Source organism: Pteronotus mesoamericanus, unplaced genomic scaffold, assembly GCF_021234165.1.
Source record: "Pteronotus mesoamericanus isolate MK-2021 breed Mesoamerican mustached bat unplaced genomic scaffold, CSHL_Meso_final contig_105, whole genome shotgun sequence".
NCBI lineage: Eukaryota > Metazoa > Chordata > Mammalia > Chiroptera > Mormoopidae > Pteronotus > Pteronotus mesoamericanus.
In genome coordinates, this window is record NW_026555006.1 from 1,134,198 (window position 1) to 1,147,207 (window position 13,010).

General features: G+C 31.8%; 1 protein-coding gene across 1 annotated transcript in view; it reads right to left on the reverse strand.

Moving 5' to 3' along the window:
• SPATA6 (spermatogenesis associated 6) overlaps positions 1-13,010 on the reverse strand; it is a 92,984-nt gene that overhangs the window by 12,411 nt on the left and 67,563 nt on the right. The window contains exons 10-11 of the mRNA XM_054572837.1: positions 9,830-10,014; positions 5,847-5,946 (exon numbers count right to left, since the gene is read on the reverse strand). Coding sequence (XP_054428812.1) covers positions 5,847-5,946; positions 9,830-10,014 — 285 coding nt within the window. The remainder of the gene's footprint in view (positions 1-5,846; positions 5,947-9,829; positions 10,015-13,010) is intronic.

Genomic DNA, 13,010 nt, shown 5'->3' on the forward strand with positions numbered 1-13,010 from the left:
CTGTATGCCAAGGTTGTGGGTTCAATACCCAGTCAGGACAAAAACAAAAAGCAACCAATGACTGCATAATAAATCAGTGGAACAACAAATTGATTTTCTCTCTCTCAAATCAATCAATAAAAAAATTAGGCCCAAAGTCTTTCAGCTAATATATATTTAGTTAATTTTTTATGAAGGTATTCTGAAATAATGCAGTCCAGAAGAAACTATTTTTCTTTCAGTAAAAGTCATTAATAAAATGAAACCATTACAGGGAAGTGGGGCTCTCCTTCCCATTAACTGGTAGTAAATTAAATGTTCCCTTAAGATTCCAGTTTGGGGTGATAACCAATAAAGTTTCCATAAACATCTGTGAACAGGCTTTTGTGTGAACACATTTAAGAGTAGGATTGCTGAGTCATCTGATGTGTATATTTTGCCCCATATAAAACTGCCAAACTGTCTTCAAAAGTGGCTGTATCACTGGGCATTCCCACCAGCATTGAATAAGAATTTTTATTGCTCCATTTAAAATTTCTACATTTCCTTTACAGCATCTGCTATTTTAAATTTTAGGAGACTTTTGTTTTTGTTTAATTCTAAAAGGCATGGGGTAGCATCATATCATTGTTTTAATTTGCATTTCTATAATGACTATTGAACATCTTTTTCTATGTTTATTTGGTGAAAGGTCTGTTCAGATGTTTTACCATTTTTAATTTGGTAGTTTTTGTCTTATTATTTAGTTGGAAGTTTTTTGGGTATTTTTTTAAATTCTAGATACAAGTCCCTAATCAGATATGTAATTCACAAATATTTTCATCTAGACTGAGACTTGTCTTTCTATTCTTTTAACAGTATATTTCATATGGCAAAAGTTTTTGATATTAATGAAATTCAATCTATCAATATTTTTTCTTTCATGGATCATATGTTTGGTATCATATCTTAAAAGTTATTTCCAAACATAAACTAAACAGATTTCCTACTGCATTTTAGGTCTGTGATCTTTGTCGAATTATCTATCAAGGACTTTTCTAAAAAAAAAAATCCAGAAACCATGTACTGTAAAGGCAAAATATGCAAGGTCTACATTTCACTGACTATGCGCTTGTTTGAAAAATCAGTTGACAATATTTTTGCAGGTATATTCATATTTATGGGGCATCTACTTTACTCTTTGGATCTATGTGTCCCTATTTTAGTCAGTATCACACTGTCTTCATTGTTGTGTTTTACAGGAAGTGTTAAAATTACATACTGGGTCCTACAACTTTGTTGTTCTTTATTTCAATCCTTCTTTGGTTTTTCAAATTATTTTGCCATCCCATATACATTTTAGAATCAGCTCATCAATATCTATTTAAGAAACTTAATGTGGTTTTTATTATGTCTGCACCTGACAAAATAAAATTGGAGAAAACTGACATCTTCATATTGAGTCTTCCAATCTGTGAGTATAGTATATCTCTCCACTTAGGTCTCTTTTGAGTTCCCCAATACTATTTTGTAGTTCATAAAATGCAGATCCTAAACATATTTTGTTAGACTTATACCTAAGCACTTCAATTTCTGATGCTATTATTACATGTGGTATGGATTTTCTAATTTAAAATTTCAATTGTTCACTGCTGGCATATAGGGGAAAAATGACTTTTTTTGTATACTATGACCTTGCTAAACTATTAGTTTTAGGAACTCTTCTGTAGAAGATCCTTTAGCATTTTCTAAAACACTTAACTATATCTTCTTCAAATACAGTTTTGCTTCTTCTTCCTTTCCACTCTGCATGACTTTCATTTCTTTTTCTTACCCTCCTACACCATCTAAGACTCCTGGTATGCTGTTAAAGGAATGGTGAGAGGGGGCATCCCTGCCTTCTTGCTAAATTTAGGGGGAAAGCATTCAATCTTTTGTAAGCACAATGTTAGATGTAGGGTGTTTTTAAATATTTTATTTATTTATTTATTTTTAGAGAGAGAGGAAGGGAGGGAGAAAGAGAAGGAAAGAAACATCACTGTGTGGTTGCCTTTCACATGCCCCCCGGCCTGGGGACCTGACCTGCAACCCAGGCATGTGCCCTGGCTGGGAATTGAGCCAACAACCTTTTGGTTTGCAGGTTAGCACCCAATCCACTGAGACACACCAGCCAGGGTAACAGCCGTTAGCAGTAGGTTTTTAAAGGGTGCCCCTTATTAGGCTGAGAAAATTCTCTTCTATTTTCAACTTTACTCAGATTATCATGAATAGAGTTAAATTTTTCTGGATACATTGTGTCCACTGAAATGACACAGAAAAGAAATACATTTTTATTCTTATTTAATCTGTTAGTGGGATGAATTTACTTTGCATTTCTGGAATGAATCCACCTGATTATGGCATACTTTCATTTTTATAAACTGCTAGATTTGATTTGGTAATATTGCTATTGAGGACTTTTGCATATATATGTTCATGAGGGATTTAGGTGAGTCTAATTTTTATTTTTTGTAATGTAGTTGTCTGGTTTTGACATCAGAGTAAATGTCGACCTCAAAAATAACTTGGGAAGTTTTCCTTTAATTTTCAGGAATACATAAGACTGATATTATATTTTCCTTACAGGTTTTGTAGAATTTACGAGAGAAGCCATCTGGGCCTACAATTTCCTTTTATGGAAGATTCTTAACTTCAAATTCCATTTCTGTAATATATATACAATCACTGAAATTATTCCTTCTTGAGTTAGTTCTGGTAGTTTGTGTCTTTTTAAGTTACCTATCAAAAAGTTTCTGATAGCTTTAACAGCAACATAAACAAAGTAGAAGACAGTAGTAGCAACTTAAAGGATATTTCAAAAGAAAATATCCAAACTTGAGAAAAAAATTTAAAATATCCAAGTAAGTGTAAGGTATATATGAGATACTACCTAGAGATATTATGAAAGTGTAATGGTGAATTCCAGAGGGAGCATAAGGAGGGGCAGAAGCAATGTTTAAAAAGAGAATTAATTGCTACTGCTTTTCAAAAACTGATAAAAGATAATCTTCAGGTTTGAGAAGCTCTAAAAACTTAACATAGAGTTAGTCCAAGAAAACCACAACTAGGTATACAATGGTAAGACTCCTAAACACAAAGGGTGGGAAAACTCCCACACTATTCCAAAGGAATAACAGCTGATTTTTCAACAGATACAAATGAAGCCAGAAGACAATGGAATGGCCTCTGACATACCAAGAAGGTTATTACCAACCTAGATTTTTATATCCAATTAAACCATATTACATAAAATTAAATCAAGATGTTTTCAAAAAAACCAAAGCAGAACTCACATCCAGGAAAATGACGTGAAAATAAGTATCACAGGGATTCTTAAATCTGAGGGAAAATGATTCTAGAATCCAGATGGGAACATGAAATTGCCAGAAATAAAAAAATAATAGAAAGGATAAATATGAAGTTAAAATGAATAAACATTACTATACAAAAAAAATTTGTCTGTTTAATATGTGTAGAATTAAAAAGGCATAACAAAAATAGATACACATAGAGGAGGTGGATTACAAAGAGTTAAATGTTTTTAGGTCCCAATATGATTGGGGAGGTCAACAAAGAAATAATATCAGCTAGGCATGTTGAAATCTTCAGGGCAGACAATGACAAAATAGAAAAAATAAATAACAAGTTAGTAAAAAGGAAAATGAATAGCAAAAAAATACGTATTAATCCAAATGAAAGCCCCATCAATTGATATAAAAATTCTGAAAAAGTCTCATGTGCTTATTACTAGATATGCACTTTAAGTACAATGATAAACAGCAAAGGATGGAAAAAATATACACCTTATATATATTAGCCAAAAAAAAATCACTGTAACTATGCTATCAGAAAAAAATACTATGAAACAAAGAATAATCCTAGAAATAAAAAGGAACATTGCACAATAAAAGGCTCACATCCCAGTCTGAAATATGTAATGAGATAGCTTCAAAATATATAAAATAAAAATCAACAGAACTAGAAAGAAAAAGAGATGCATCCACTATCACGAGACTTGAACATTTCTTGAATCTTGAAACCTATTTACCACTATACAGAAAAAAATAACCCCAACCAAATCATATACTTGTGAAAGAAAACAAAAAGCCTTTAGGAATGAAAAACGACAATGTTTTATAGACAAAAATTTTAAAAATGCTAATAAAAAATAATAAGTTGGGTTTACTAGAATTGAGAACTCTTCACCAAAAGATACCACTAAGAGAATGAAAATGCAATGCACAGAAAAAAAAGATAACTGCAAAACATATACCCAACTAAGAACTCATATCAAGAATCTATATGGGAGTCTTAACAAGCCAAAAAAAGGGAGGCAATCAGTGCAAAAATGAGTGGATGACTTGAACAAATGTTCACAAAAGAGGATATCCAAATGGCCAATTAATATATTCACTAGTCATCAGAAAACAGCAAATTAAAACTATTATGTGATAGAATGCTAATTACTTATGAAAATGCCAAAATGAAAACACACACAAGCACACACACAAAACTGATCAAATAGTAGTGAGGATGTGGAACAAGTAGAACTCATACATACTGGTAGTGGTAGTACAAACTGTTGAGTCACTTGTAAAAATCTTGGGTGGTGTCTATAAAACTGAATGGACACATACACTAACTGAGCAATTCCACTGGTAACTATATACCCAAATAAAATGTATGCAGTGTTACCCAAGGATATGCCTAAACTGCTAACAGCTCTATAATAGACCAAACAAGAAATAACCCAAATGTATAACATGAAGGAATAAGTAAATCAATGATAGTATTTTCACATGATGAAATACCATAGAGCAGCAAGAGTGAAGAACAATTGCTAAACATAACAAGATGTCTGCATGGCCAAAATGTCTGACCTGCAAAAACAAAGTGAAATAAGTTGGGAGAAAAAGTAGATACTGTCATTTATATAAAAATAAAAAATGCACAATACTTACAAAACACACTATTAGAAGTCAAAATAGTGTTTACCCTTGGAGTGGCAATAGCTATGTGAAAAAAGGAGGGACTTATGCACAGCTGATAAAGTTTTGTTTCTTGACCTGGTAGATAGTTTACTTAAAGTGGTATTGTTATAGTTCATGAAACTGTTACTTATGGTGCATGTATATTCTAAATGTATGTTATTTGGAAACAAGTTTAATTAAAAAACACTATGCATATAGAAACTTAAAATGGCACAAACTGATGCCAATGTCACAGAATCCAATTATGTTCTCAGGACTTAGCTTAGTGTCCAGCATGACACTAAGGTTTTGAAACTAAGTGAAACAAATAATCAAGCACAAAAGAACACACAGTATTCATCTCCCAGCTGTCATTCATGTGCACACTTTTTGCCTTATCTCAGAAAATATTCTCATATTGATGTTCTCTTAATACGAAACCTGATAGACCTGACTTGCTCTTTTCCTCTTTTAAACATTTAATTAACATAAAAATTAGCTGGGAGTTTTCTTTAAAATACATTATTTTCTCACTCTCTCCCCTCATTCTACCATTCAGAATCAAGTCTATTTATAGGACATGCATTTGCTTTGTACTGGACAAAGAAACAAGAGTTCCCATATTTTGAAGGCTGTGAAAAAATTATCACAAAGTCACTATTTACTGGCTCTTTATGAGATAATAATCACTAACTTATGGTTACAGTTTAGATAATCCACATCAAACAGTTTGCATAATGACTCAGGTCAAGCAGGAGGTTAGATATGGAGGCTGTATCTTTTCTCTCCCAGTGATTAAATATTGCAAGCTTTAGGCATCTTGGGTGGTTTTCATGCCCAGTTATAAAAAGGATTCAAGAGAAAATTTTAGGAACTAACATATAAATGTCTTTGATGAGCCTGATGTGATTTCAGGACATTTTTCACCCGGTCATGGATCTCATCACAGTTTGAAGGTGAACACCAATCAGAATGGAATCTGTAGACATAAAAAACAAAGGTGAGTTGTAGCTAGAGGGAGAGAAAAAGAAATCTTTCCAAATGCCAGACACAGAAAGTAATTTTTTTTCTCATCTCTATGTGATAATATATAAAGATTAGAATAACATATTTCTTCTTTCAACCAAGAATGAAAGGCAAATATAAAATCAGGTACTGATTCGCAGCTGTAGTATTAAGTATTCATGATATGTTCAGTAAATAGTCTTAATAATAAGCTTTGACATGAATTTGGAAGAACATACCCATATATCTGTCCATTTTAATAATTTCCATATATAATTCTTGAGAGCTTTATGTCTACATAAAGATATAGGTTTTCATATTAGAACAATAATTCCATGAAGAATGCCTTTAAAATTAGTTATTTTCCAGTAATTGAATCATATTCAAACTATGTGGAAGAAATTCCTTTCTGCATAAAGAAGAATATAACTAATTTTATGAAATGACACAAAACATTTATAATAGATTAAAATATTATTTATAATCCAATCATGTTCTTATTCCTTCAGAACACAGGAGAACAATACAAATACTGAATCATTAAGTTGTACATCTTAAAGCAATATAATTTTGTGTGTCAATTATAACTCAATGAACAAATAAACAAGAAAGAATACAGGGGAACATAAAAATTGAATGACCCATTCCCAATACAGATGATACCACTTGAAAAAGTAAATATTGAAGAATAGGAAAGAAAAACATGCCTTTTATTAGACTGTAAGTGTTGGACTTAGAGATGTCAAAGAAGAAATAAATAAACCATTCCTCTTTCTTATGCCTTTCCCAAACTCAAAACTGGCATTAGTATAATTAAGCTATATAAGTAACAATGAAATTTCTAGAGCTGATTATAATGCATCTATATGAAATGCTATTGATAGTTCCTATATAAAGGAATGAGTACTAGAATGCTAATAGGTTGCTTAAAACTTTGCCTTTTTATCCCACAGTTTGTTCTTTAAAAGTTACAATTTTACATGTTTACTCAGAGTATAGACTATTAAGCAGGATAAATGATTTATATTACCTGTTTTAAAGAATGTAATCAATAATGGATGATTAACTATAATCTCCTGCAATTCTAAAAGAAAGTGTTAGTGCATCTCTGCAAATATACTGGCAGACTTTATTTGCTCCATATGGAACACACCTTGAACATCTGAGATCCGTATGTGGCTCCAACAGTACACTATGGTGTCTTTAATGAGACCATGAGAGGATCCACTAGTCTGTGCTGTGGTATAAGAAATGATTGCCTAACAATCTTTAATTCCATTTACAAAAATAAAACCCTTATACATGATTTAAAAGAATATCAGTTCCTTTTTTAATTAGATTTGCTAGTATTCCTTAGTCTTATTTTAGTAATAAGTCTACAGCCTAATACAAACTGTAAGTCATAATATTAATATTTATACTTAGAGGAGAAAACTGCTTCTGAACTATAACACATCAAAATTGAAACCATTTTATGGTGTGTTAACTCTATTTTTGAAGGTATTTTTGAAATGGGCTTAAAGCAAAAAGAACTTTCACTATCAATAAAAAATTCATTTGCTTAGAGTCACTGATAAAGTTTTAAAAGTCTGTTTAATTCACATACATGATTAAGGAGTCAGCATTTTACAGCAATCTTAGAGGAAACTTAATTAATTTTAATGAATACTTCCCCAGATAGATTCCTATAGCTGTGTGTTCTGTCATACTCCCATTTTTTTTCTGGGACATATAATCTACATTTACATCAGTTTAAATTGCTTATTATTCCAATGGATTGTATAAACACCCTAGAAATAGACTGCTGAGTGACATAAAATGTCAGATCAGAGATGTCTTATATTTAAAGATGTGGTACTGAGTGTGCTAAAGAACAAAATGATTTTGATCCTAGTAATATTTCATAGAGGTACTTTATTTTCCTTTATAGACTAAATAATCTTCTTTAGGAAACACACTCAAAATAGAGGTATTTCACCTCAGTGAAAGTAAAACATTTTACCTATCCTAGAAAGTACCCCCCAAATTTTATTAATTGTTTTAGATTAATGCAAAATTAAATTGCTGTTGTATTCTCTTATTTTAACAGTTCCTTAATCATCCTCAAGTCATAGATAAGAGGTAATGTTTAATATTAGAATCACTCATTTTCCAGCAAAGAACTTAACTCATACCTACCATGCAGCATCAAAATAAATGTGTAAATGTCATTATCTACTCTGAACCATCCTCTGCCTTGAAATATGAAAAAAAAAAAAAAAGACAACTGACTTTAGCTATCCTCAATGAAAAAAAAATTTGAACATAACCTCAATGAAGAATTTATCAACCTTGAAAGGATAGGATTTAAAAGCTGGATCAAAATTACATACAAGGATAAAATAATGTAAGACTAAAATTGACATTGTACCATAGTGGTAAACAATTAGAGAGTTCTGCAAAATATGCGAAAAGGTAGAAAAATAAAACAATACTTATAAAAATATATCCAAGGATACGCAGGTAAAAAAAAATCTTAAAAAACTACAGATACTGTAAAGAACCTAATCAACAAAACCACAAGCCCTTAATTCTAAAAGTAGGTAAAAAAGAAAGCAGCACCAACTATATCTCTAAATATCTGAGCAGATAATGGAATTCAAAAAAAAAATCCCTTAATACTAAGATGCAAGTTACCAGACTTCAGCAGAAAAACCTCTCTTTAAAGACTCCTCTTGAACTTTTAAAGCCTATAGTTTATAAAGATTATCTGCCTGCCTACCTACCTATCTATCTGAACTCAATGATCCCCATAGGCATGATTATAATGGATTATACTAGAAGGAACATTAATCAAAATTCCCTACTCAGGATTAGGGTCTTGAGCATACTTCCATATATCTCTTTTGAATGTTTATCAGGCTAATGAGAAAATAGACAAATCTATTTGCTCAGAGCAGGAATGTTTTAGTACAGCCTCCAAACGGACACATCAGTTTTAACATGAACTTTTGATAGAACCTCTACAGTTAAACTTTGTCAGTTATGTCTGATGGCCCTAACATGCTGAAGAAATTTAGTGTACTACTTTAGCTTTTTAATAGTATCATAAAGATAGTTTTTATCTTCATGTTGTGGATGGTATTATATGTTAGGTACTCAAATTTCTATAAAAATTTTTTAAATACTAAGGGTTGAGTGTTTTTTGTTTTTGTTTTTTGTTTTTGTTTTTTAATTTAAGACAACTATTGTTTTCTATGTTACTTTGTGAGAGCAGCAAGGAATTTCCAATTTGGATTTAACAACAATAACAAAAAAATAGATGAAGAGAAATTATTATCTTTTACATTCAAATTATAACTAGGGGCTAACTTTGGTTGCAAAAGCATTTTTAGAGAGAGAGCTAGAATCTACATGATTAAGATTCTCTTGGGGGAGGTGAAAGGAGGTTACTCGAGGAAACTAGGTACCATATACCAACAATATATGCTATCATCATTATCACCAAAGGGAAAATATAACCTATGCTGTTTTTATACATAAGTCATGCCTATAATATTAAATATCTATGAATCTACTAAAAACAAACTATCACACACTCTAGTCTTCTCTTTTATGAACTAAAGTACATAATTAAGGTTAAAGTCACCCTAATTAATAAACTCACTAATAATAAACTCACTTTAAGAGAATGAGGCTGGGGAGGGGTATTTAACTCTATTGAAATATGCAATATGTTCTAAATAAAAACAACTGAAGCCTCTGAAAATCAAATTATACTTTTATAAATAATCACTTCACATACATGATTGCTGCCTTCTCTTTTCTAGTGATTATTATTCAAAGAAAGTAGTCCTGGAACAGAGACCAAGCATTACCTTTCCCTGAGAGAAGCGCGATTTAACACAGGGCTTGGAGAATGCTTCAGCACTGTTGAGGGTGCTGAATGGACCAGCAAGGTCCTCGCTGAATGCTGGGGCTTGCTACATGACCTTGAGCTCAGATACTCATCACACCTTTCCAAAGAGTCGTCGAAATCTCTTCCATGGGGTGTCCTGATAACCTGCTTTAAAAATGATTTATGTTTACGTATAATAAATAGTAACATTAAACAAACACACACACACATGCACATTTTGTAGAAGTTAAAAGTATACATACTTCCACAGCTATATTTGAAAATAAATTTCAGAGAGTAGCAATCATTATTACTGCAAGAGTAAACATTAAATCCATCTGGATTGTTCATTCCACATGTCTAAAATTTACATACCTAGAGAGATACAGGAATTTAAATTCACAATCCAGATGAGACAGGGCATAAGCAAAAGATAAATGAGAATGAGACACATTAAGTGTCAGGTATACCCTAACGACAATAACTGCAGAAGGAAACTCAAAAGACTTCTAATGAGCTGACTGGTGAGGTCTCATGGAGAAGGAGAGATGGCAATTAAGACCAAAGTAGAGAAAGGGGGAGAAAGGGCATCTGAATGTGGAAAAACGCAGAAGGACAGATAAACTGACTATAATCACTTGGCTATCTCTACAAGAAAGTAATACGAGAGAATACGATACAGAAAAAGAAGGGTACACTGTAGAGAAAATTAATTGTTATAATTCAATACTGTTCAACATTTATTAAGCATCTTCTATGTGCCATATAAAGTATTGAACAAGGTAGGTGAAAGAAATTACAGATACATATAACAGAGGACCTCAACGACATTACAATCCAGAAAGTAGACATGGAGAAGAAAGTAATGATAAAACTCTGAGGAATGAAATTAAAACAAAACGGACATACAATAAGTAATTATGCAATGGGAACACAGCTGAGATTCATTCTTTCCATAGAATTAGAGTAAATATTTGTTTTGGGAAGTTTTATATTTAAATGGAAGACTGGGAGGTATAATGAGGGGGTCTTTGATGAGAATTCACTTCAAACTTTCAACCTTAAGCCTTAGTTTTAAAAACGTTTCCACAGATCTTAAGAGTTTTCCACAGGTTACTTACTTCCCAAAACCAAATGAAATACAATCTCTCTGGCTTATAACAGAAGAGTTCCATTTTTTGGATGACTCCTCAAGAACACTGGCTTTAAAGTCCAAAGACACAGGTTCAAATCCTTCCTAGTTATGGGACACTGAGCAAGTCATTTACTCTATCTAATCTTTAGTTTCCTTTTTATAAACTGGGGGAATAACCTTATAAATTTGCCACAAATATAAATAAAATAAAATTAGTGAAAACACAAAGTAGAGGGCTTGCCTTATAAATGTCAATAATATTTCTATCCTCTGTTAACAGCAATCTTCATATGTCAGCATAAAAAGATCTTTTTATATTTATGGAAATAGTTCTTTAAAGGCCTTTTCTATGACCTCAGAAGTATAACAATTACAACATTGAAAATACTGAAAGATATCACGAAAAAAACCTAATATTTTAAATCAATATGAAACTGTTACAAGAAGAAAAGAAAATTTCATACACTAAACTCACTGCAGTTACATTAATGTGATTATGTAAATAACATACTTTTCAAATATGTGATATATAATGGTTTGGTTCTACCATACTTATAAGATTCCTGAAAAGTTGCTTATACAGTAAGTTAATAAGTTAAACCACATTAATGGCCATGCAGTTTTTATACTTACAGGAACTCCAAGGTCAAGTTATTGAAAGAAAGAATTAACTATTAAGTATAATGGGAACCACAGAATTCACTTATACAACAAATATTTGTTGAAAGTGTACCTATTGCCTGTTATTACGCACCATACTCTAAAATTTCTCTGTTGTAATGGGCCATAAAATTTAACAAATACATTAAAATAATTCTAATGGAAATAGAATTCCATTATTCTATTGGGGGGAAGCAGTTGAGAATAAAGACCATAAGAAAGAAGTGCAGTATAGCCACTACTTTCAGGATGGTAAAAAGAAGTTATGGTTCTGATTCAAAAGGGAGAAAAACAAAGATTGGTAACTTAGATCAGTTTCTCAAATTTTCCAGAAACAGTCCTTGGTGAATCCTACTTTAAGTGAACAATCAATTCCTATTTTATACAATTTAAAAATTCATATGCTACACTATCTGGTTTGGTTTAAAGAAGATGTACTTTCTTTATACTGGAGAAGAATGTATAGAATTCAAAAATAATGCAATAAAAATAAGTAATTCCTAAGTATATTAGTCCTTGGACTGAGGTGTGGGAAACCCTCCCTTCTTAGACCGCTGTTCTTATGCACTTTTATAAACAACTTAAATCTGCACAACAATATTATGAGGTGGGTGTTTTTATTATCTACACTTTACAGTTGAGAAAACTGAAGCAAAGTTAAAAAGCTATTAATGGGCAAGGGTTGCAAGCCAGCGACATAGGAGAGGTCTATGACAGAAACAAATGAAAAATTCCCATAGTTCCAGCCTCACTGGATGACTATAAGGAAAGTACCGCAGAAGATGGTCTCACAATCCAACTCACTAACAACTTGATAGACAGAGCTAAGGGACAGACTGACTCCCAAGAAAAAAAGAAAATATTCCTCACCTAATTTTTTGATGTAATCATAATGGTTCTACCAAACCCTTCAAGGAAAGTAGAAGAAAGGTATTCACAAACCATCCTCACTAGTGGTATATATGGAAAAAAATCTTAAATAAAATATTAAAAATTGAATTTAATAATGTTAAAAAATATAACATGACCAATTTGGGTTTATCCAAAGAATACAAGAATGGGTTAACATTAGAACATCTATTCATTCATTACAAAAAAAAAATCATTATCAACAAAAAAGAGGATACTGACAAAAAGCATTTGATAATATTCAATATCCACTCATTATTTAAAAATAAATATTTTTTGCAAACAAGGAATTTCAAAGGGAACATCCTTAACAAGCTAGGGAATATCTAACAAATATCTACTGCAAGAAACATTCACAGGTGTGAAACCTTGGACATGAGCCTATCAAAGACAGGATCAGGACAAGAATGCACACTCCATTAGTCTAGGCTGCAACATATTAGGCTACACTGCAGTA